The following is a 26,510-nucleotide window of genomic DNA, read 5'->3' as shown; positions in this document are numbered from 1 at the left end:
CAACTGTGAATTCTATAGTGCAAGGATTACTGATTCCTGATAGAGCTGTTTGGTTCTACTTAGGCCTGAGCAATCTTTGGAACTTGGTTCTTTGTCGCTGTAGTATCTCATGATGTCAACATTACAATACCTCTTTCATAGTTCACTTCATTACACATCGACTGATATTTAATCAGTCAGGCTGACCCCCTATTTATGCCACTTTTGCATGGGTTCATTTCCACAACTCAGCATTTCAGACCTGATTTTACACATCCATGCCCATTTTGTTATTAAAAAAAGTGTAAACAGCTTTAAAAAGCCATAGTTCAATAGTTTTAACAATAAAATGACCAAAATTTTGAAGTCAGAAGAGAAAGTGTTGGAAATATCTAATGAAACATAGTGTCGTTTCATCTTCTAATTGCATGGCATGTGTTTAATTAAGCCATATAATTTCTGCATGCACAAGGAATATAAAGATCATAACTGTAGGTATACGAAATACTGCTACATGTGGTTTGCCAACAAACCGTAATCACTAGAGTACATCTGAACGAAACAAAATTATGAAAATAATGTCTTTAGATAATGGTGTTCTAAGGGCCAACTTGATTTCATCACTAGGGTGGCCTGTTGCCAGTAGATATGATGGTATCTCTAAGATTTAGGGGATTCAGTGTCTTCACTCCAGAGTGTTTAGGTTTAGGTGTATTTTACAATCAGCAATATTAAAATTATATTTTAACTGGCCCATCTAAAAGGTCTAAGTTCTTTATCACAGACAATTTTAAGCCTCCTTAGCAAAATTTATTATAAATGATATCATTTTATGTTTGTTTACATCTGAAGCATTTAACATGCTAATAGATAAGTGTCACCAAAATGTTAGGTGAGCTACAGGCACTAATAATTGGTTGTTGCTACTTCTCCTTAGATCCCCCCTTGAAAGAAGAAGACTCGACCTTGAAGATCCTTCTAGCGGCAATTAGTGGAGCAGTTCTGGCCGTGATCCTCTTGATCGTCATCTGCTGGCATGGCCCAGGATGCATCAGATCAGCACACGGTAAGTCAACTATTCAGGAAGGGTTCGAAACATTTTGGTACCTGCTATTTTGTTATAATGAACTCGAAAGGCTAACTAGAAGAAGTTTTGAATATTTAACAGACAAAACCATTAGGGATCATTGACAGATTGTAATTTGTCAGTGAGCATATCATGTATTGTATGGCTGCATGAAAACTTGTGTTGTTCCAGGGCGGTGGGGAGCTTAAGAACAACAAACACCTCATGACACATTGGTATTCACATTCTCTTTACATGTATATAGTTTCAGGAAATGGACAGACATTATTGGTGAGTGCTAGCGATGTCCAGGGCAGAGTGAAGAAGCTGTCATGTGTCCTTCGACAGAACCTGCATGTCGACGTCCACTACGATCAGGAACAACTACAGCACATCACAGCAGGGACCGGACTGGCGAAATGGTTTGAGGACAAGGCAAAGAATTCTAACATCCTAGTTGTTTGCTCCAAGTTAGGAAAAGAAATATCGGAAAAGAAACAAAGGGAAAATTATTTCTACCAGGCTCTGGAACAGATTGGACAAAATCTGCATTATCCAGCCGTGTATATTTTGTATGTTTTGATGGACATCATGAGCATATAGATGTCTTCTCATCCATTAACAATCATAATGGGGTTAGGATGAAGCCAGGGTTGTTTCAGTCACTCTTCAAGGAATGATGGAGTGTATGTTTTGCCTGATGACTTTTCAAATCTAGGACACAAGCTGAAGAAAGGTGGAATGGATAAAAATTATAAGTTATCAGAGTCTTGGAAAGATTTCTGCAAAGAAATGGTAAATCGTCAACCACCAAGAATGAACTTCAGAAGGAACCATGCAACATCCTCCATAGCAGAAAGTGATGCCTTATCTCGCATGACTACTGAAACACTTATGCGGTATCCACAGGCTCAGTCCGTGGGTTCCATCTCTGATCAAAATGACGACGAGAGTGGGGAAGATGAAGAGCCATGTCAGCTTGCCTTAGCAAGCAGATTCTTTCTTGATCAAAAGAATTGGAGACCTTCAACAAATCTCTTGACTTTGAAAGAAACAGATCTTGATAAGAGTTGTGTAAGTTTAGAAGAGGTTTCAGATAAACCTCATGGTCAAAGCGAACTTGAATACAAACACTCACCAGATCTGCCAAGTACTTATGCTCTAGACTCTAGATTTGTTTCAAGTCCAATGAACTCAGTTGATCCAGTGTACACTGAAAAGAAATATATACAAAATGAGTGTCATCCATTGCAACCCCAGCACGGGATGGGAGATGGACGACAAAGAATATTGAATGTTGGTTATTGCAATGTTGATCAGCCGAACCTTCATCCTGACCAGTATGGAATCGGAACAGGGAAATGTGATTATAGTTTGTCAGGTCAAGGTTATAACCCTTACCTTCATTATGGCCAGCAGACATTCATTGACAGTGGACATTATGACAACAGTCGACACTGTATGACGATAGTGGACAGTGCGACGATTCTGTGGGTCACAGCTGTTCTGCAGGCTGTTTTGATCCACGGGGTCAGATGTTTCAGCATCACATGCACGAAGGACCATCCACTTTTTGACAAGCAGGGCCATACAGGCAGGTATGTTTCCCCTAACCAGCTTCTACAGCACCTTCCTACAGAGCTGCAATCAGACTGGTCCAGTGTCCATCCTGCCATGTATGGGACGCCATTCATCCCCTCACAGCACCCATATCTTTATCAAGAATATGATAATTCTTTGTTTCAAGGTCAAAGTATTCCTAAGAGAAAACAGTTTGTGAATAATCCACAAGTTCAAAGACAGTCTGCTCCTGGTCCTTGGGATGGAGACTTGCAGGAAGGTGTTCCATTGTTCAATCCTTCCTCTGACGTCTGTGGTCCAGTGTTACCACACGTGGTACGGACAGACTAAGCTCAGGAAGTGAGTGGGATGCACCCAACATTGATTTCTGTCCACCTGATGTTTTTGGTGGAAGTGATGATAAATCATTAACTTTGCATGGAATCAGGACAGTTTGTCATCGTACCACTGTACCATGGTACGTTACCAGGCAACAGTCAAAACTGTGCACCTGACAGCAGTGAAGACTCTGCTCCTCATGTTGAAGTGAAGTCGTCCAGTAACCCTGAACTAAAAGTTGACGGCGACCAATCACAAGTTTCAGATCAAGACAGGAATTTACGCGATCAGTCTCTGGAAGAACAGAAGAGGCAGAGCAGGTAGACCCAGATGACTTTGACCCTGTGTCCAAACAGGGTCATAATGCTGCGAGACAAAAACATGTTAGAACTGTCATGTTATTATCCTGGTACATGTATTAGGGATTGTGGACGCTTCAGAAACATTTAATGCTTTCTCGCTGATTTTACATGAACAATTGTAAAACATTTTTTGTAAATATATACGACAACTTTATCTTAAACACAAGCCATCATCCACATATTTATCATGTCTATGTGCTGCAACACACTTAGTTTCAGCACGAATATACACGGCCGTCCAAAAATATCATCTGATGTTTATCTTCCGGATGTGTCCCCAAGTGTCTGAAGGTCGCTGTTGTTAAGCCACTCCTGAAAAGCCTGGCTTAGACGCTGACACAATTATCGAACTATAGGCCTGTCTCTAATTTATCCTTCATATCAAAATTGCTTGAGAAGGCAATCAAGGTACGCCTTGTTGATCACTTGACCTTGAATGATCTCTATGACGTGCATCAGTCTGCATATCGCTCCGATCATTCCACAGAGACCGTACTTCTGCATGTGATGGAGAGACTTCTTGCTGCAGCTGATGCGGGCTATGTTACAGTTCTAACGCTGCTTGATTTATCAGCGGCTTTTTGATACCATTGACCATGTTCAACTAACTGAGTGTCTGAAAACAGAATTTGGTATTCATGGCACAGCTCTTGGATGGTTTGTCTCATACCTCAATAATAGGACACAATCTGTGGTCATTCAAGACGTGAAATCGTGTACGCATCAGCTTACATACATACGGAGTGCCACAAGGTTCCGTTCTTGGGCCCATTCTCTTTTCACTCTATATGAAGAATCTCGGCAATATCATTCGGCATCATGTTGTGATGTACGAGTCATATGCTGATGACACCCAGCTGTTGCGTTCCACTAAACCGGACTCACTTCCAGCCGATATGTCTATAATCGAAGACTGTATCCTTGACTCCAAAGCATGGATGATACAAAGGAAGCTGAGATTAAATGACAGTTAAGACCGAGGTTTTGCTGTGTGGATCACCCAGTAGCACTGCTAAGGTGGATGTGTCTTCGTTGGTAGTGGGTAATGAGAAAGTTCCTTTCAGTGATTCCGTGAAAGACCTTGGTGTTTTCTAGACTCAAATTTATCCATGGAAACACACGTAAACTCTGTTTGTAAGTCATGCTATTTTCATCTCAGAAATATTGCTTCCATTCGTGATATTCTGACATTTGATGCAGCTCACCACCTAGTTCGTTCACTTGTTCTCTCACGTTTGGATTATTGCTGCAGTCTTCTTGTAAATATCCGCCAAGATCTATTGTCCAAGCTCCAGAGGATTCAGAACTCTGCGGCGCGATTGATTTGCCGAGTCAACAAGCGCAGTCACATTACACCATTGCTGATACGCTTACATTGGCTGCCCACGAAACAGAGAATAGAATATAAAATCCTCACTCTCGCTTTCAAGTGCCTCCATGACAAAGCTCCAATCTATCTGAAAGATCTCCTCAGTGAATATGTCCCACCACGGCTTTTAAGATCAAGTTCTAATTGTCAGTTGAATGTCCCCAAGGTCAGATTAAAGTCATATGGACATAGACAGTTCTCTTACACAGCTCCCCTTTTCTGGAACTCACTGCCTCTTCACATCCGACAAGCCGCGTCCGTGGAATCTTTCCAGTCCCAACTGAAAACTTTCCTTTTTAAACAAGCTTATGAACTTTAATCCTTTCTTCAGATCACTCTATCTTTTAGCGCCTAGAGAAATTGCCTTGCAGTTTGATTTGTGCGCTATACAAAGAACTTACTATTATTATTATTATTATTGTTGGACATTGATTGTACATGCAGTTCCTATTCCTACAGTAAATGTTACACATCTGTCACCACCATTTAAAATTTATGGATACAGGGGAAATTTGTGAGAAAAATCACTTAGGCAGGGTTTTACACAGACTTTTAAAAATGGGAGTCATGGTGACTCACAATATTTATGTTTCGGAGTCATTTTCAATATTTGGGAGTCATGAAAATTTTAGTATTTCTTTTTGTTAATCATTCTCAGTATGTAACTGTCTATGTCACACCACCAAATGAAACTACAGCATTGTTCAATTCAAACAGCCAGGATTACTGTCTCCCTGAGTTCTCTGGAACAATCTGATAGCTCTGTAAAAGTCAAACTATCATCGAACAATATCATTTTTGCTTATCAAATCGATTTTATTGAACTGAATTGTGACGGCCACCCATTAAACTTGCGTCAAGCTTGACTCGTATGATAATATTTTGAGAGTAAAATTGTTGCGTCAAATACGCAGGAATCGCGCATTATGTAAAACCCTGCTTAAGTGTGTCTGCTTTCAATCAGTTTCAAAGGGAAGCATCATGTGAATAAATGTCTGTACAGATATTGAGGTAAAACTATACAAGGAATAATGTAAATTGTTATACTGACGTTTTGTAGTATCCTGTATATTGGTACTTACCCCAGCTTCGTGTGTGGAGTCAGGTTGGAATAGCACAATGCCAAAACTGACGACCCAATCAATATTCATTTGTGTTTCAGAAATTCTGTATGAGGATTTTAGCAACAAGTACATCCTGTCTCCAACTACAGTAGGAAAATTTGTTATTACATCTATCAAAATTTAGAACCACAATCTAACACTGGATAATCTTAGATTTTTGGATAACTGATTTCCGCTGCATTTAATCAAATAGGAATAATTAATTATGATAACAGATGGTAAATATGTTTGATAACCTGATCAAATTTGGGTCACATTTGCGTAGATGGGTGCTCATGATGTTGATCACTGGATTGTCTGTTCCAGACCCGATTTACAGACCACCACCATACAGCTGGTGTATTGCTTAGTATGGTGTTAAGCAACAGACAAACTAAACCTGATCAAATTTTGCTAGGAATATTAGACAAATTGTTAATTCATCGTAAAGTATTTACCATGGTTACAGGAATGATATCTGAGGATGTTTGATTAAATGTTTGTCATCATGAGTCATATACCCTGTGTGTTCAAATTGTAAATTCATCTTAATGTATTTACCATGGTTACAGGAAGTGAGGTGAGTTGAAATTTGGTTTAAGGTCGTGCTTTAATATGAGGACGTGCATGTGTGTGTCTGTGTATGTGTGGCTGCTTGTACTAGCCCAGACTTAAGCTGGTTTTACAGTGCTAGCCCACTGAGATACCATGCTGCAGTGAAGCATCAATAACCCACTCCAGACACATTATACTGACTCCGAGCCGACCAGTCCTTGTTGTACCCATTAATGCCGACCAACAAGGGACCAACAAGTACCATATTTTAACGTCTTTTTGGTATGACGTGGTCGGGCGGACGCTCAAACAACTACACCACGGCGGTCTATGGTTACAGGAATGGTATCTGAGTATGTTTGATTAAATTTTAGTCATCATGAGTCATATCCTCTGTGTTCATCTTGGGACCTCCAGTTATCATTCTGAGTGACCTAAAGATGTTTTCTCCATACAGTTTGCTAATATCTTTTTGTGGCAAGATGTTTGGTGTCATGAGGAATCATACTGTGTATAATATTTGTAACTTTTCAATAAAAGTCTATGCCCATTTGTTTTGTTTGTCTTCTTTGTTGTTTAATGCGGCTCTCAGCAATATTCTGGTTATATGGTGTGGTATTGTAAATAATCAAATCTGGACCAGACGATCCACCGATCAACAGACTTCTCAGTTCCATAAGAGGGCATGGGTTGCCCAGTTGCGTAAGGCACTGCCATTGCTGTGCAGAGTTGCTTCCCCTTGGAATGCCAGAAACCTACAGTTGTGGGGACTAATCCCAGTTTAACCACGATTCGGGGATGTTTTCAGTATCACACCCATTCTCATAGGGTTAGCTATGATGCCACTGCCACGAACGTTTTCTCCTATATTTTGATACCGGGTTAGGCAGTATTATGCACTGCTGAGGTGTATATTGACTGTTATCACATTGAATACACTTTCTCAGTAAAGTACAGGTTCCAGTACTTCACTCTATTCTAGTACTTTTATTTTAGTCCCGTACAGGATTCCAACCCAAACTCTCCGAGCAAGGCACCTAATCGCCAGCAACCTGCCACATTAACAGCTCAGACAGTTCCTGAGTTTAGATCAAGTCATGGCAGAAGTATCCGCAAGTTGGCTCAAAACCCTCTGACAAATGAGTGAGTGAGTTTAGTTTTACGCAGGTTTCTGCAATATGCCAGCAATATCACGAAAGGGGACACCAGAAATGGGCTTCACACATTGTACCCATGTGGGGAATCGAATCCGGGTCTCGGCTGGGTGCCGTTCCACTAACCGATCTTATCTAAGATCAATCTTAGCAAGTTACGCTTATTTTACAATCGTCTTAGCTAAAAGTTCCACCCGTTCCACTACCCGATCTTAGGCCGATCGTAGCCGGTCCCGATCTTACGATCCGATCCAAGCTTAGATCGAGACTCTTTCGTGCGAGAGATAGAGGAATGCGAGGCACGAGTTATCTCCCTTTGCATAGTCTAGCAAATGATAGAAAGTAGTTTACGAACCAACTGAGTGAGTGAGTGAGTTTAGATTTACGCCGCACTCAGCAATAGTCCAGCTATATGGCGGCGGTCTGTAAAATAATCTAGCTAAGATGCATAGCGTTCACTAACATGAGCGTTCATGTTAGTGAACGCTATGTATCTTAGCTATAAATAATCGAGTCTGGACCAGACAATCCAGTGATCAACAGCATGCGCATCGATCTGCGCAGTTGGGAACCGATGACATGTGTCAACCAAGTCAGCGAGCCTGACCACCCGATCCCGTTAGTGGCCTCTTACGACAGGCATGGGTTATTGAAGTTCAATATTCTAACCCGGGCCTTCATGGGTATTTTTCCAACCAAGTGTAAACGTGGAGAAAAAACCTAGAGCAAAATATTAGGGTAGTGAGCACCTTGGTTTCAGGTGCAAGTGCGTGAGAACGCTGGGTATCAAGCATAATATAATAATAATAAATGCATATTTATAGTGCGCCTATTCCACATCCTTGGGCATGCTCAAAGCGCTGTGTACAGATAATTTACACGAGAATATTTACAGCCGAGATTATAAGTAATATACTGAGAACAGGTTTTAAGTCTGGACTTTAAAAAATGTCAATTGTGTCAGAGCTTTTAATATGTGCCTGAACCTTGTCAATCAGAATAAACAAGGCGTGACGAGGCTATAACGTATGTAGAATCTGTCAGTGGTCTTGAATAACACGCGGCCTGCCTTTAGAATCCCCCACCAAATATGCGCAGTGAAATCAAACATATTTGTATCTTTTTTGCTTCAGAACATTGTTCACTTCACGGCTGTCCCTATTCTTAACCATGACGTTGCAATATTGTTGTACAAATGTGTTACACCGACTCGCTCGGTTGTGTTCCCATGACGACAGTGGTCAGACTGGCCTGACATTTGTAAGGCTTCAGTGCAGTGTTTGTTTACATCACAGAAATATACAAATTCATTTCATGGGGGACTTTAGGGGACGCTCACGGTGAAATGCTCGCTCTTATTTTTCACATAGAATAGGAAAGCCACCATTTTGGTTTCTCTACGATTGATTTTAGCTATCCTAAGTTGGTCATGAGCAACTTAGACTTTGAATCTTAACTTTACGATTGACTTAGGTAAGATTGGTTAGTGGAACGGTATGCCGATCGTAACGTCACGCTAAGATTGGGATTTTAGGGGTTTACGATTGGCATAGGGCTAAGATCGGTTAACGGCAACTGAACGGCACTTGCTAGTTAGAACTCTGGTATTGGGTCTCGATACCAGCTGGAATAGATGGGACTATTGATACAGCCAACAGGATTTCGGTTTGCATGATGGAATAAGCTGTTTTCTTTAGGTGCAACTTAAAATGGGGGTAATTAAAGTTTTGCACAGTCATCAGTGCAACGAAAAACGAAAAACGCGAAGTCCATTTAGGAGATAAACTGTGTTGGAAAATCAGAGGTATATAACGAAATCATAATAGCTCTGAATAGACCGATCCAGTCTGTCAATCAAAACTGGCGCATGCGTCAATTTTGGCCAATCAGCAGGCCGGGCGCGTTGTGTGGATTTGTCAGACTTATTTCCGGGGTCAAACGATGCATCCGAAGCGATGTGCTTCAAATTATGCCATTTACACTCGCTATATTTATTACATATTGCTGCGATTTGATGTGTACCTTAACAAAACCATTACGGTCAAGACAACAAAAATGGAGGCGGATCAAGAAACGCGATAGGCCTGACGATCAGTTAAATGTCTGCACCATCGTTCAGGAAACCTACGTCTGCCTGCTGATGAGAATTTGCACGAATTTGCACACTTTTGCACATGTGCAAAATCATTACCAATTGATGACAACAAATAGCAGTTTAAGACTTTGCAAGTGTTATAAACACGGACAATTCTTGTAACTACAAAATTGTTTTTGCTTCACGTTTTTAGTCACTACTAGGCATTGAGTTGGTACGCCACAAAGCTCAAAAGAGACAGGCGAGAAAGCCGTGACACAATGTAAACAAATTTTCATTTCGGTTAGGTTCAACCGAAATAGCAAAACATGTTACATGAAAGAACAATGTGGCGGATATTGTCCCCTTCGCTCTTAGATATTCTTCAATTTGTCACACATTTTAGGATGTTTTAAGTTTCATAAGCACAATCTGAAGGCCTACAGTATCTTGTTAACAGAGCAAAATATTCGATGAGTAATATTTTTTATTCAAACGGAAATATTGTCAGTGTCAGCAGTTGCCTATCATGCAATATCCAAGTATCAAAATTAGTTCATATGAGTGCCTATAAAACCATGCTTTAAATATTTCAGATTTTTTTATAAAGAATTGCATGGGACTTTGACCTGAATTACCATCCTCCAGGTTGATCGAATACGAAAACTATGTGAGAAGAATAGTGACTTTCTGGAGTATTGGACAGAGTGAAATAAAGTGTATATCTTAATTATGAGAACATTATTTGAAGTTTTGTTACCACATAAATTATTCACATATAATGGTACATTTTAGGAGTAATATTACAACTGTAATTTTGATTAATTCACTGGAAATGATATCAAGGTACATGTTTTCAGAATCTTGCTTTTTTTTAGTAAACGTGGAAGGGAAATAAAATTAATAATAATCTAATCAATAATAAATAATTATTTAATTGATTGACATATCAGATTTTTAGATTTTAAGGCAGAACTAGGCAAACAAACACCATACATATCAAGGCAGGACAATCACTTGGTATTAACTTAGTTTCTTGGCTCCTGCTTTTAGATGTTTTTTTTAAATACTACATTTACTAATAAGATAATTCTGAAAGTGATTGCTAGTATCATAACTCATTAAAGTTATTTCAACATCCAGAATATTTGAAAAAGCAAAGGCTACATTTTGGTCAAACCCTGGACAGGCATTATCTAGTCCTGGAACAGAATAACTTTCAAAAATCTCAGGTGACTTTTCATGTAATGGAATAAAGATTGAAACATATATTAAACCCATATTTGATGTAATTCTTCTGATTAATCATAAGTTTTTTAGGAGGTTACTACTATTTGAAGACTGAGCCAAAGCTAGTGTTTATTAAGATGGTGGATTTGGACAAATTGTTCAAGGTTTGTTGATGGTTATTTGCAAAATGAGCTTCATATTAAATTGCACACAGGTTTGTAGGAGGTGAACGCTTCAGGACATTTTCATGTCTGTTTTCCTAAACCTTTGTTATGACTTTTACCAAATTTTGAATCAACTTTACTATAATTTTATGACACCAGTAAGTATCTCAGAAAAGGAAATAGATCAAAATCAGTGTTATGTCCTCTAGGGATATGGTCTCAGATCTAATAAAACAAAGATTATCATTGTTTAATTAAGAAGCAATAATTGTATTGACAGAAGGCTTTGAACATAGGATATATTCTTTGCACCTTATTTACACTAGTAGTTAGCAGTTAAACATCTCTGATGAAAAACAATAGATCTACATTTGTATTTTGTGTAACATTCTATTTCAATGCTAGTTAATTGTTCGAATAACTGTGGATTCTCTGTTCCAAAATTTTGCATCACATGTTTCCTATTTCTGGAAGATGGGTCAGCTAGTGTACAGGTGCAGACTGTATCTTGGATCTTCTTTGTGTTCTGGTGCTGTGACATACCTGTACATAAACGCTGGCAGTTCATGAAGTCCAGTATTGTGGAAGTTTGTATGTAAATTAGAATTCCACAACAAAGTACATATAGAAAAATTAAATGGAAATGATGATTAAAAAAAATGATTTCCTTATATTCAGTGTCATTTTATCATGGTGTACAGAGAGAAACTCTACTGAGAGTTGCTGCAGATCAGCTGTTGAATATTTGCTTCTGGGTATGTCCAGATACGTCCATGGAAACATATTGTTTACAAGCCCAATTACCTTTTCAGATTTCCAAATAAGATCAAATAGGTTATGCTGTGATTGATTTGTTAACATTAATTGTACAGACAAATAAGGTGCATGAAGTAGTAGACGGGAAATATTTTCTGCTTTTATTTACCATTCTCTTAATTCATTAAAAGATAGAAACCCATGTTTTCAGATTATTGAACTAAATTTGAACAACGCAAACGGATAAGTAAAGGCGCCACGCGCAGTGTTGATAATCTATTTATAGATACCGAAACGATGTGCAACATGACCATGTGGTTGTGTTCACGAGTTTTAAAAAATTATAAACCCAAACAACAAAATTCAGTTATCCTTTCCCTGCTAATATCTGTGACGGAGGTGAATTGCCAGATAGATTAATTGAGTCGAAAGAAATTACGCTTCCTACAGTCTCAGCAGCTAGTCGAGACGCTTTTTCAGCGGGCATGTAACTCATTTTCACTCGCCAGTTGTAATCTGCCAGCTAAAATATATTAAAAATCACATACGTATAACTTGCCTCTTTAAATAACATTCACAAACGACGGATACCAAAGTATCACAAGCAGAATTCATCAACAACGTTCGCAATCACGTAACGTTTCGCCGGCGGTGACGCCATTGTGATTTGCCAGTGGTTGTCCCCCCTAACGTCAAAAACGAAGTGGGCGGGGCTTATCGGCCGAGACTGGATCGGTCTATTGTCAGGTCCATACTCGATTATTTACAGACCGCCGGCATACAGCTGAAATATTCATGAGAGCGGCAGTAAACAACAAACAAACAAATGTTAAAACTTTACACACACAAACTACAATACGTGAAGCTTATTTTCGTTTAATCCGACGCTGCTTGAGTTGCTGAAAATGTTGCACTGTCATTGTGATAAGCCTTCACCAGTCAAAATAATAGCACAGACTGTACGGCAGCACATTGTATGGATGGATACCAGCATGTGAACAGCATAGGCCGGAGTGAGATGTTGCACTGTCATTGTGATAAGCCTTCACCAGTCAAAATAATAGCACAGACTGTACGGCAGCACATTGTATGGATACCAGCATGTGAATAGCATAGGCAGGAGTGAGATGTCGCATTGTCATTGTGATAAGCCTTCACCAGTCAAAATAATAGCACAGACTGTACGGCAGCACATTGTATGGATACCAGCATGTGAATAGCATAGGCCGGAGTGAGATGTTGCATTGTCATTGTGATAAGCCTTCACCAGTCAAAATAATAGCACAGACTGTACGGCAGCACATTGTATGGATACCAGCATGTGAATAGCATAGGCAGGAGTGAGATGTTGACAACAAGCTCACAGACATCAATCACCTCTTTAGTATGTATTCGTGCGCACAGAGAACACAAGAACACAAGAGAAACTCGGGGAACACACCGACGGTCTGAGAGCAGCCATTGTGTATAATCTGGGAAGTGGCTGATACTATATACTCATATCACGTCTAGTGTTTGCCCTTAACCCTGAAAAGCTACAGGGCCTAAGGACCCAGAACCATAAAATGTTGTGGGCCCTGATCAGAATGTGTTGGTCCTATATTTTACCTACAGTGCAAGTAATTCCCAGCAAACAAGAAATGTGGCAACGTACTAACAAACTGAGATAAAGAGTTTAATTTAACTCTAGTGACTGACTAGTCTTTGCAATGCATTCGGATACCTTGTTTGAGGTTAAAAGATTATATCTCAGTAATCTAAATTGCTTCCTCCAAAATCATAGTCGTTTCACTTACAGACAACAGCTGCTGATCGAGAAAAACTAAAAATTACTGAATGACATTTTCTGACAAATAATACTCTTAGTTATTTGGGGATGAAAGCTGTCGTCCATAAGGACCTGCAGAAAACAAAAGCTGTGGGTCTGAGTGATTTTCAGTCGGTTTCGGGCCTTAGGTTTCACTGATGATTGCATGTTAGTAATAATAGTATCACAGTACATTGCAGACGATCGGGGCTTTATTGTTTCAATAATTAGACATTGTTATAATTTATGACAAGCATTGTTTACAACCAACAGTGAAGTGATGGTTTAACCCTCCAAGGGATTCATCCATGAGGGAGCTGAAGTACTTAAGACCCCATGATCCCGAGTAGGGTGGCCTAGCTTTGGTTGCTGGTGGTCTATAGCCCGTGTTTTAATATTATTAAACGTCACGTCGATTTGTGTTCAGTGGAGTAGTTCAGAATTAGAAATAATTAGTGTTTAGACTCAAATTCTGTTATATGTTTTACTGTCCTCCGTGATAGATATTTATCATATTTACTCAATTTATTTTCGTCACTATGTGGCTGAAGTCATGCCGATGTAACGTTCACGCACTCGCTCACTCAATAAGGCAAAGTGATTTGGTTAAAAACAAACATGTTCCTCCCGAAGTAAATGCATGCATAATGATGACGATACCTGTTGAGTTCCTATGCTGTTCCCATGCTGTAGTCTGTGATAAGGAATGGGAATTAAGACCACTTTAATTGGCGCTAAGATCGCTCTGTACAACGCTTCCCTGCCAGACATTCCACCGTGAAGATACGTATTACACTTGTTTTTTAACAACCTATTGATCTTCAGCAACCCATGCTTGTTGTAAGAGGCGACTAACGGGATCAGAGGGTCCGGCACCCTGACTTAGTAGCGTCTAGACTCGTGATGTCATTCGTTGGATTCCTGGACCAGTTTTATTATTATCATAACCGACAGCCCGTCGCCATGGTGCTGACTCCCGGTGTCACGGGACCATATATGATCCCAAGAAAATGCCCCCTTTCACCTGTGAATTATGAGTGAGTGAGCGAGTTTTGGTTTTACGTCGCTTTAGCAATATTCCGGCAATATCACGGCGGGGGACACCAGAAATGGGCTTCACACGCTGTACCCATTTGGGGAATCGAAAACAGGTCTTCGGCGTGACGAGCGAACGTTTTAACCACTAGACTACCCCACCGTCCTAGGAAGTATGTGTGCAAAAGGTACATTATAACCCCTAATCGTCATCTGAGCTTTAACACCGCGTTACTCGTATTTCAGTGTCACCGATTGTGAATTAAGGTGAGATTAGAAACGTGGTTACCCTTTATCTATAATGTATACATTTCAAGCAAAGACGTCGATCTATGGTAGTATGTCACATACACCAACTGATCACAGATCAGACAAGGGAACGGATTGGTGAGTGTAAATAAACTAGACTGGACCCGACAATAAAGTGATCAACATCATGAGCATCGACCGAGCCTGACAACCCGATCCCGTTAGTCGCCTCGGTGAGTAGGTGGGTGGGTGAGTGAGTGGATGAAGCAGCGAGCGAGTTGTGGCTCTTGTCACTCATAGCCAGGGAGGGAAACAACAAACAGTGAGTGAATTGCAGCACACAAGAGTCTTGAAGCAACAGTGGCATGATCATATGTAATCATCATATCACTCTCCACATCACGCAGACATTGTGGTCACCCAATACTCATTAGACCGGGGACAATCAAATCTGGGATTGCTCAGTGTTTCCGGGACAGTGTCTACTAGTGAATCCTTTGGCTCCCCACACTGAAGGAGTGACAGTACCATACCCTATATACCTGTCAATGACTGCATCACTTCAGGATTTCATCCCAGACGATGCTGACAAACCGACACACAGACAAAAGGGGGTTCGACCACATTCACTCACTCACACAAGTGGTAGTTACACCAAAACATTTTAAAATGAGCTAAAACAGAAAAAAAATCAGCTACGTTTAGACAGATTTTATTAAAGTTCAGTGACAAATGTGACAGGCACGATACACATCAACTGGAGATGTTCGCTTTGACGATGGTTGGTCGGTGATACATCTTCAACCTGTGGGCAGAAAGCAAACAAAATATTTTTAAATCTCTGATTCACAGCAAACTCACTTGATCGTTCCCGACTATATGATAAGTAAGTGTCTATGAATCACTGTCACTCGAGATATATCATTTCTTGAATCTCACTTTTTCCGTTGTATAAAATTTGGAAAGTATCGAAATATTTGAAAAAGATCACCTAAATTATTACTTTTATACATTAAACGCACATTTTGACACAGGAAACGTGCATAATCCAGAATGGATACAACTATTGACATGTTGATAGTGTAGTGCATGAAGGTACATATCTCAATTGACAGAATATTGTGATTTTTATATGATGCTTGGGTTTTGCATGGAGGTTTGGATACATGTGGTCTCAAGTTCAGCTACAACCTCAACAAAATGGAATCGTGCAGAAAACAAATTAAGAACCCTGGTGACAAAATCTACTAAAAGACTGTAGGGTAGACTTCAGCTGCCACCGCCACCCTGCTCTGACCTCATGGCCATGATGGGTCGTTGCTGAGGAAGGCAATTGCTGTTTGCACTGGTCCAGGCATCACTGCAAAATATATACTCACACACAGACATATACATATTCAAGGGAGACTACAGTATCGGCCACTGTCAGTATTGTATTTGTATCCATCGTCCAGGTATGGTACCAATATCTCACACACTCATGCACATGCGCGCGCGCGCGCAAAACAAAACAACAAACCAGCTAGAAAGTAAAAGCAATATTTAATAGTTATAATAGATAAGTGTCGAATTCATATTAAGAAATTGTTCTCAAATCTTGTCCGAAAAGGCCAAAATGAGCAAGGAAATATAGAAATGCATGTAATCCAAAACCGTTAAAATCCAAAACATCCCCAAAATGTCCGAAAGGTCCAAAATATAGAAAGTCGCCAAACATATTGTATTTATGATTCTATGCAAGTAACTATATTATATGGCACTGCTTCCAAGGTGGCAAGATGTCACTCTAAGCTTCCATCCTAAACACACTCCTCAAGAATACAAACAATTGCAAGATGTCACTCTAAGCGTCCATCTTAAACACACTCCTCAAGAATACAAACGATTGCAAGATGTCACTCTAAGCGTCCATCTTAAACACACTCCTCAACAATACAAACAATTGCAAGATGTCACTCTAAGCGTCCATCTTAAACACACTCTTCAAAGAATCAAACAATTGCAAGATGTCAATCCATCTTAAACACAGAATGTTCCAAGATGTCACTCTAAGCGTCCATCTTAAACACACTCCTCAAGAATCCAAACAATTCCAAGATGTCACTCTAAGCGTCCATCTTGACACGGAACACTCTCCTCAAGAATCCAGACACACGTGACAGGAAGACTCGAACTGGGGACTGGGTTGGGGTTTCGTCATCATCAAGGTTGATGTCAACGAAGTGAGAGGCATCACGGTGGACGGGGGTAGAGAGGGGGCAGGGAGAGGTGTGGGAGGGGTGGGCAGCTCAGACAGGGGTTCAAGGATGGTCATGTACCTCCCAGTAGGACGCTGACACGGAGGGAGAGAAGGACAAGTAGAGAGTGAAAGAAGGTGGAAGTGGAGAAAAAGGGTAGATGTTCAAAATGGATTGATAGTGGCATAAACATGTAACACACACTCACTCATTCACACATACATTCTCACACACACACTCTCTCTCACTCACACACACACACACACACACACACACACACACATTGAGAATAGTGTCCAAATCAACAGTTTATGTGTTGGTATGACATTATATTAGTAATATACAATGGTTAGGTTCATGCACAAAATGAAAGACACAATTTCAGTTTCATAAATTAATTCTATGAAATAACTGATTCCCTAAGACACCCACTTGGCGAGGAGGGGCCCAGATGTCAAAGTTCAAAGGGAACCTGATCACGAGGTCAAGGGCTGTGGGGAAAGAAGGAATGAGAGTCGTAGAAATCAAACAACAAACAGAACATTGACTGTATCAAAACTGATCATGAGTAAACCAGGGCCTCCTATTACAAAGCACTTTAGTCCAAGGTGAACGTTTGCTTTGTGAAAGGAGCCCCTGGACATCAAAATGAGTAATGACACTAAATCTAGCATATTCATTAAGGTGACATTATGCATATAAATATCTATTTTATTCATTTCAATTTAACAAGCAAGCATGTTTAACCTGACCCTTCTATTTCTTAATGGATATGTATATGTATTTGGTTAGTGTCAGGTTAAGATTACCCCAAAATCTTCAATTTATTTTTTGGTCCCTCAATAAAGGGATGCATCCATTAAAAGTTCATTATAACCAAAGTGAATGTTAAATAATTAATAGAGCTTTAATGACACTTATTGTATCATATCATATCATATCATTTCATATATGTTGGGCTGAATTAGGTTTTATAAACAAATACCAAACAATCTATAAACCTGTCCTGTTGATTCATTGTCACCTGAGTAAGAGTAAGTCAGCATATCTACATGTTTTGATGTTATTCAATATTTACAGAAAGAGTTATATGATGCAGAAATAAAGGTTCTTGTATGTATTTGGATAATGATTGGTTTAATGTTTTGGGGTTAATGCTTGGAGTAATTATTTGTCTACTCTCTGTGAGTACAAGTGACCATATTGTAATACAGTCTTACAATAAGACTTGGTGGCATTATTTTTTATTATTTTATTTATTTATTTATTTATTTTTTATTTTATTTTTATTTTATTTATTTTTTATTTTTTTTGTACATGTTGATTTGTCATTGTCATGATATACCGGTAGTAGCACTCGTCATCACGGACTGGTCACACGTTAAATCTTGGTTATCGAAGCCTCTTAGAATCATCATGATACTGTTAAGATACTGTAGTTGTTGCCCTACATTGGGTAGAAATTAGACAAAGGGAACACTTTATTCTGACATACGCTTCTCCTGATGATTAGTGAGATCTTGCAAAACATATAGTTAAGGGAAATACCACAATCTTATAATGCATCTCAGGAAGAATGGAAGATCAATAATCTATGCCTATAAAATGCACCTACTGAAAACAGTTTATGATTTTCAGGTACACCTACAGAATACCGGATACCTACAAGCACTCTTGTTTAGTGTCATGTCACCCTAACCATGACCCTAGCCCTAACCCTAAACCTTACCCCTAACTAAACTCCCCTGCTTACAAAGATGGCGGAAGGTATCCAGTATTCTGTTCAGGGTTTTACACAGACTTTGAAAAAAGAGAGTCATAGTGACCCACAATATTTATTTTTGGGAGTAATTTTCAATATTTGGAGTCGTGAAAATGTTTGGGTAATATTTATGTGTGAATATCAAAAAGCAAGAGTTTTGTGCATTCATGAATAACAAACTCCAGTATACTGAACACATAATCAGGCTTGTGATTTATTCACTGTAACATACAGTAACTGTTATTAACATGAATTGAAAGAAATATCTAAATTAATGAAGACCTCACAAAAACTATCATTGTTTGCTTTCAAATCGATTTTACTGACTCTGAACTAAATTCAGTTGGTCACTCATAAAACTTGCGTCAAGCTTGACTCGTATGATATTTTGAGAGTCTTTAACAAAATCAAAATTGTTGCGTCAAAATACTCAAATACACATCCCGCGTCATGTAAAACCCTGGATTCTGTTATCTTACCGAATTTTACAGCGGTGAAAAAAGAACTGGTTTACGACGGTTGGAACTCGTTTAGTTTGAATTAGTAAATATTGCTTCAGTATTGTGGATCGTCAACAGATATAACATACTGAAAACAATTTAGTATTTACCACTGCGGGAAACAAAATTGGTAGGGGGCTTCAACAGAATCTGAATAACCATCAGTAATGTGAGGAAGCTGCTTATTTGTTTAATATTTATGTTTAGCGGATGTTGTACTCCTGGGCCTAGATTTTCGAAGCTCTATTAGGGCTAGTTGTAAGTTAATGTTAATGTATGGCACTTACGACTAGATCTATCTTAGCGCTAAGAGAGCTTCGGAAATCTGGGCCCTGTTGTTTATAAACACACTGACAGGTTACAAGTCCCTAACTAAAGGGAAAAAGATTTTAACAGATGGCCAATCTTTCATAATGTTCAACCCGCAGGATGTTCTGTATGTTAAACTCTTGTTGTTTATATAGGTTACAAGGCATCAATTAACGTGGAAAATATCTTACACAGGTCATGACAGCCAACGGGATGTTCTGGAAGTTTCTTCGTTTGCCGAATAAAGTAAATGAGTCATTAAAGAAAACGAAAAGGCAACAATAACTAGTGTAGAAATAAAGAAATACCTTGGGTGTAGGAACTCATGGTGAAAACAACTGGTGATGAGCAGATAATGAGGCAAATGTCAGCAGAAATTCAGCAAAAGCACAGAGATATGATAGCGTCAAAATGGCGGCATCAGAAGTGAAACTGTCGTCATAGCGACGTCATACATCTCGCGAGACCGTCATAGTTAACGACTGGTTTCATCCGTGCCCTGCGCAAGTCAGGATCCCATCCATGTTTCTACTTACCATGACCATGAGTTGTATATGGAATGTCTAATGTCAGATGAGTGAGTGAGCTGGGTTTTACGCCGCTTTTAGCAATATTCCAGCCGGGGACACCAGAAATAGGCTTCATACATTGTGCCCATGTGGGGAATCGAACCCGTTTGAGTCTCGTTAAATCCTCTATCAGCTCGTTAGTCTCCATTGTCTATTGTAATTTTAAAAAACTCTATTTTTGAGAAAATGCAAGCACGATGCCGAAGATTTCTGTTGAGTCCCCATTTCTACATCTGGTTGTATTCACTTTTAGCTTGACAACGATGTAAGAATCTACATCGAAACGTCGCTCTATGCAATAAATAAGAAGTTGTCATTCATAAAGTTTTATAGGTTTTTTTTTCGTTTGACGGGGTCAGTTGACCAGGCTCGATGACTTGGTAGTGTCCATATAAGGGTCTTACAAAAAAAAGAAACGCATATGTGATTTTGAGAATATTGGACTCATGTAGCGTCGGCAAAAACAATACAAATATACTGTTTCTTTCCAAAACGCCATCGTTGTGTGATTGTAAACAGCTTCAGTGCCAAAACGCAGCAACTTTATCTTTTCCCCTTGTTTTAGAAGCGTTTAAAGAAATCTTCGCCCAAACGCCACGAAGAAAACATGCAAAGCGACATGCAAGTGCAAGTAAGCGGAAAAGTATGCGGTATCGATCACTATAAAAAGGCAAACATTGTGTTTACTTTTGTCATTCGTTTTTGCCTGGAAAAGAGGAAATCATGATGCCACGACTGAGTGCCGCCAGTCAAAACATGACTCAACCTTAAAGCTGGGAAGTCGCAGTCTCCAGTTGCCCGACATTTCAATGTTCATCCGAACACCAGTGCCTCGCCTTTGGGGTCGTTCCCTGCAGATTAATTCCGCTCAAGATCGCCCAAGAAGCGGCCGTCCAAAAGTTACCATCCAAGCCCATGATCGCTACTTCCGTTCTGCTCACTTGCGTCATCGTCTTGCCACAGTCATGGAGACTGCACAACGCATCCCTGGTTTGAGAAGGATTTCCGATCAAACTGTCAGGAATCGATTGCGTGAAGTGGGAATTCGACCAAGCAGGCCAGTTGTCGCCCCTATTTTGAGAGACTTCCATCGACGCAATAGCTAGCGGTGGTGTCGTAGAGTCTGGAACTGGAACCTTAGAAACTGGAGGCGAGTCTGGTTCAGTGATGAATCATGATTCCTTCTTCACCGGCGGGATGGAAGACAGCGTGTTTACCGTCTGAGAAATGAACGTTTTGCCCCTAATTGCATTCGACAGGTCGACAGATTCGCAGGAGACAGTGTCATGGTGCATGTGGGATGAGATGGCCAGCACACAAAGATCTGATTTAGTGGTGGTTCAGGGGAATTTGACAGCAAATCGGTTCATCAACGAAGTCCTTGCACGTCACATACTTCCGATTATGGATCGACAGAGGGAGTTGTTCCAGCATGAAAAAGGCTATTTCACATTATACAGCATGCGTCACGGTCCGTTACCTTGCTAATTCTAACGCCAATGTCTTGCCATGGCTTTCCCGATCACCAGATCTAAACCCGATAGAACACCAATGGAATGAACTCGATCGACGTGTATGTTAACGTCAAAACACGTCTCAGACACTTCCACAACTGGCCATCGCATTGCAGGACGAGTGGGGAAGAATTCCATAAGAGCGACTTCGTCGACCTATCCAGTCTGTGCCGAGACGGTTCCGAGTAGTAATTGCTGCCAAAGGTGGTGAATTTTCACCTTTTTACCATTGAAATTACGACATAATTGCTCTTAAACTAACGCAATAAATTCTTCTAAACTAAAGTTAGCTTATGCGTTTCATTGTTTGAAGAGTGTACCTCGACTCAAAAATATGGGGTTCCTGGGGACTCACAAATATACACAAAGAACTTAGTTAAGCGCCCCTTGACATATCTCACGACTGAATGAGCCCCGATCCTAACCCTTTGGAGCATACCTGGGGCATGATTGGTCGTCGTGTGCAACAAAAGGATCCTCCTGTACAGAACCTGGCCCAATTGAAAGCTGCTTTACATGAGGAATGGCGTTGACTGTGCCTTCAGATGATCAGGAAGCTGACAGTCACATGGGGGTTACACTCGGTATTGACCTTGAATCATGTAAGACACGCAAAATGACATTTTGAATGTTCACATTCACCAATAAATTAAAATTAAACATTCCAGGGTCATACTTGTAAAGACATGGTTTTGTATGAAGATCAGTGGGGTTTTTTAAGATGAGCAATTATCATCATAAAATCAACATGGATTCAAATCATTTTGTCGTTTTTTTATGAGTCAAAGGATCATACGGGTCAGAAAAACTCATGTTTCCATCGTGGTCACCCCGAGAAGTTTTATGAACGTGTTGAAAACCCATCATTGCAAAAATACAGGGGACTGCTCAATTCAGTTCTTTGTGTGTAACATCTTAAGGGTCCTTGCGGGCAACTGAGGGTCCTGTGAAGTAACAGAGTAGAAAACTGTACGTTTTGATAATTTCTTTAGAGCCTGGCATGAATCATTGATCATGTGACTGATGGATGGAATGATGCTCGTACTTGCTCTGAAAGAAACAACCAAACACTTAGCAAAGTCATATATGTGTGGTGGATTCAGTGAATGTTATTTTGCGTCCCTCTAGAGGCAGTATTCTCTCCATGTGTGCGTACTGGACTCACATTTGCGCGTCGCGCAAAACCCTGCATATTCATCACGCTAATCGCTGAAGTTTTGGGTACAGCCCGCCACCATGGGGCTGAAACATGGGAAAGTGTGGCGCTGGTTATATTAATGAAGTAGTAACCAAGTGTATGCCTGAAAAACGGGTTGTTGTTAACAATCTACGTATAGAGGTGAATGTTTTGGTAAAAGCCGCGTTCAAGATATTTACGCTTATATCACGTGTACGTGCGAGTAGGGTGCTTGAACTAATCCAGACTGCAATGATAGCCCACCATGACACCATGGCCGAGCGCAAGGTTGGGGAAAAAAAAATACAATTTGTATCACCTTTGATATGAAGGGATACTGAACAGTCGATCCTAAGCTCTCAGGGCAGACCCTCTATCCTCTAGATCAGGAGGACGGTCCACAATGATCTAAGACTCTTGATGGTAGGATAAAACAGACATGACTTATGTATATGTACCCCCTAGAGTATCTGTGATCTTTAAGTGAATTGCAGCACACAAGAGTCTTGAGCCAATCGTCCAATGATCCCACATAATCATTATGTTGTCCTCCATCTCATGCAGACAACCGCTTACAGCTGGAATATTGCTGAGTGCGGCGTAAACCTAACCTCACTCACTCATGCAGACATTGTGGTCATCCAATCCTCATTAGACTGGGGTGGATAACATCTTGGCAGACTCAATTTTACCATGGCAATGTCCAGTAGTGAATGCCACGGTTTCTCATACTTAAGGTATAGCTTCGATTACCTTCGCAGGTGCAATTTGAGGAGCCTATTATTGGAATGAGTGAGTGAGTTTAGTTTTACGACGCACTCAGCAACATTGCAGCTATATGGCGGCGGTCTGTATATAATCAAGTCAGAATCAGACAATCCAGTGGTCAACCCTATTACTGGAACTGCCATCAGTTAATGGACGGAATGTGTGTTTGGATGGGATGAAACTCTTTCAAACACCTTCACTTTAAAACTTTTGTTCGTTGGCTTTTAAGGCCTCGACTCAGCAACATTCCTGCAATATAATTGTGATGTGTCAATGATGGGTCTGGATTAAACCATCCTGTGGTTGACATCAGACCTAAAAAATTCTTTACAAATAAATAAAATCCTACCTACCCTAAATTTTAAAGAGGTGTAATCGGAACCACAACGTTTTTATTTGGCCTCATGAGCGTCAATCTATACAATGGGAACATGATGATGTACATTGTAAGCTGCCTGGGCCCCGTTCCTCAAAGCGATTGTAGCACTCAGTTGATCGTAATGCCCATACTTTAAAAAATAAACTTACGACTGTCGTAGCGCTACGATCGCTTTGAGGAACGGGGGCCTGGTCAGCAACTGTTTTCTCCAAATCCAGTTAGAACAAGCATAGATTGCAGGGCCTAGATTTTCGAAGCTCCCTTAGCGCTAAGATAGTCGTAAGTTAGTGTTAATGTATGGCACTTACGACTATCTTAGCGCTAAGAGAGCTAGGCCCAGGGGACTTATATTACAAGGAATAAGCATTACTTTGCTTGTTGTTCAACACTGCACTCAACAATATTTGAGCTTCATGGTGACGGCCTATGAATGCTTCAGTCTGGAGCAGACAATCCAGTGATTGATATCAGGAGTGATCCTCACTGTTGGGGAACTGTTGAGTGAACGTTGTGTTACACCAGACTCAGAATTATTACAGATATGTCACATTAGCTTGTAAGTATTTGAGCTCAACAAAGAAACCAGTGGTTGACAGCAAGAGCAAATGATTTGGTATTTTTTGTTTAACCCTACCCAGCAATGCATGAGCAAAGTTCATTTTCACATAATGAGTCACACTACCCAGTCTTAATATAGTCACTTCTTCAAAGTATGGATATGGCGCTTCACTGAAATAAGTAGTTTCACTATGCAAAGAGTTCACATTCCGAAATCACAACAATGACTTCTCCCGATAGGACAAAACGCCACAATGACTTCTCCCTGCTTTATTCCCACCATGTTTGTGCATTCACAATTACACCATACACACATGTGTTGCCACTCACAGAGGGCTTTCTTACATACAACAGAGGAACACACTACAGACAGTCAGAAAATCAAATAGTAGTTTGTACAGGCTTTGAGGCAGTGTTAAGATAAAATATCTGGAATAGTTAGTCAAGAATATATATATAACATTCAAATACAACTGCATCGATAATATACAAAAATAAAACAAAGAAAAACAATACTTACAGACTGTATACATATTTGCTTATAATAATCTAAATCTGTATTTGCATGCTCCTGTATAAGAGGCATCAGACAGTAAACAGTCTCCAAGACAATTCACCAAAACGTTAACATCAGAAGAGGAATGTAGACCTTTTCATGTTAAAGTTGCAAATTCAGACCACAAGGCAGCCTGTGAACCCTGGTTAAATAAAAATATTGTCTCCAAGATGTAACATGAAAATAAACAGAAAATAGTTCCATAACACACTGGAGCAGTACAGCAAAACCCATTGACCTGGCATCTGGCATCGCTCCTAAGTGGCACCATCTGTATATCCAGCTAAAGAATCATTGGGGAGGTCAGCCTTAATCTGGGGAAGGGTCACTAAAATCTATGACGATCTCAAGGTGAGGGTCACAAAAAAATCATACACATATTTCAGGATGGTCATGAAAATGTGGACAGTTTATGATAAAATATCAAATGATTTAGTATTTTGTCTTTGCATGGAAAGTAATGACAAAATGTCCAAGTCTATCCAAAGATACACCCAGCATTTAGGGACTGTAATTAATTTTATTACATTTCTGCATCAAAAATCCCCAAACATAAATCACGGGACTGTAGTTTAGCAGGTGGAAATAAAACAATTTGGCCAGTTTTTCGTCTTAAGGAATTTTATGTCAGAATTATGTACACGCAGGAGAGGACCAAATAGCCTTAAATCACAGTCTAAGTAAACAGAGACTCAGTATAGCAGTGTAATGAATAATACTGAGCCTAAGTTTACTTAGACTGCCTTACATCAATTACATAATTTACTTAAACACTTTGACTGCTTCCAATTGTGTTGTGTATAACTCACATCAACCTTATACAAAACAAAATTTGTTGACTGAGAAGACAAATAAGGAAATGAAGATATCCAATACTTTGTAGGAAGGTAGCTATAGGTAAGTTTAAAATAGCACTATCATTATCCTGATCATGGCAAGACTTTCGAGATCAACATTGAAAATAACACCAAGCAATACAAATCTTTCACAGGTTTCTTAATGAAAAACAACAGTTTGACAGTTGACAGTGTGTAAAAAGTTTAAGTCACGACAATGTTTCAACCATATTTTGACAGGTAATAGTTCACAAACTTGTTTTCAACCCAAATCCACAATGTTCATTAAAGGTGTACAAAAATTATTTTTACATTATGATGTTTGTTACTTTTCAGTTTTATTGATCAAACAAATAGTCTTTTATTCAACATGTTATGCACACACCAAAAATAATTGCCCCTAATAGTTTGAATATCAAATTTTATGACTTCTTTTTTCACAAATAAAAGTAATCTAATGCATGAAGTTTTATATTTATATTTTCATTGATTGCAAAGATATAGACACTTAACATAGTTTAAACTACAATGCAAACATTATAT

The 26,510-nt window shown here is 39.6% G+C and overlaps 1 protein-coding gene and 1 long non-coding RNA gene across 2 annotated transcripts; one reads left to right on the top strand and one right to left on the bottom strand.

Moving 5' to 3' along the window:
- The first annotated feature begins 380 nt into the window (after window positions 1–380).
- On the top strand, window positions 381–1,648 carry LOC124276997. The gene is made up of 2 exons (XM_046712655.1): window positions 381–1,045; window positions 1,311–1,648. Exons 1-2 carry the CDS (start codon window positions 865–867, stop codon window positions 1,646–1,648), a joined length of 519 nt encoding a protein of 172 aa, XP_046568611.1. The 5' UTR covers window positions 381–864.
- A 13,850-nt stretch (window positions 1,649–15,498) lies between these two features.
- Window positions 15,499–20,052, bottom strand: LOC124276982. Its single transcript, XR_006898710.1, has 2 exons — window positions 19,919–20,052; window positions 15,499–16,162 (listed from the first exon to the last, which is right to left on the bottom strand). It is a non-coding gene; the product is annotated as an uncharacterized LOC124276982 (long non-coding RNA).
- Between the last annotated feature and the right edge of the window lie 6,458 nt (window positions 20,053–26,510).

Source organism: Haliotis rubra, unplaced genomic scaffold (genome assembly GCF_003918875.1).
Source record: "Haliotis rubra isolate DU_JTF1 unplaced genomic scaffold, ASM391887v1 Scf1054, whole genome shotgun sequence".
Taxonomy (NCBI): Eukaryota; Metazoa; Mollusca; class Gastropoda; order Lepetellida; family Haliotidae; genus Haliotis; species Haliotis rubra.
This window is presented reverse-complemented; position numbering and strand designations above follow the sequence as displayed.

Coding starts and splice junctions, on each gene's coding strand:
- LOC124276997 (XM_046712655.1), top strand. CDS start 865: ATGTTAGGTGAGCTACAGGCACTAATAATTGGTTGTTGCTACTTCTCC. Junction 1,046..1,310: donor ATGCATCAGATCAGCACACG/GTAAGTCAACTA, acceptor ACATGTATATAG/TTTCAGGAAATGGACAGACA.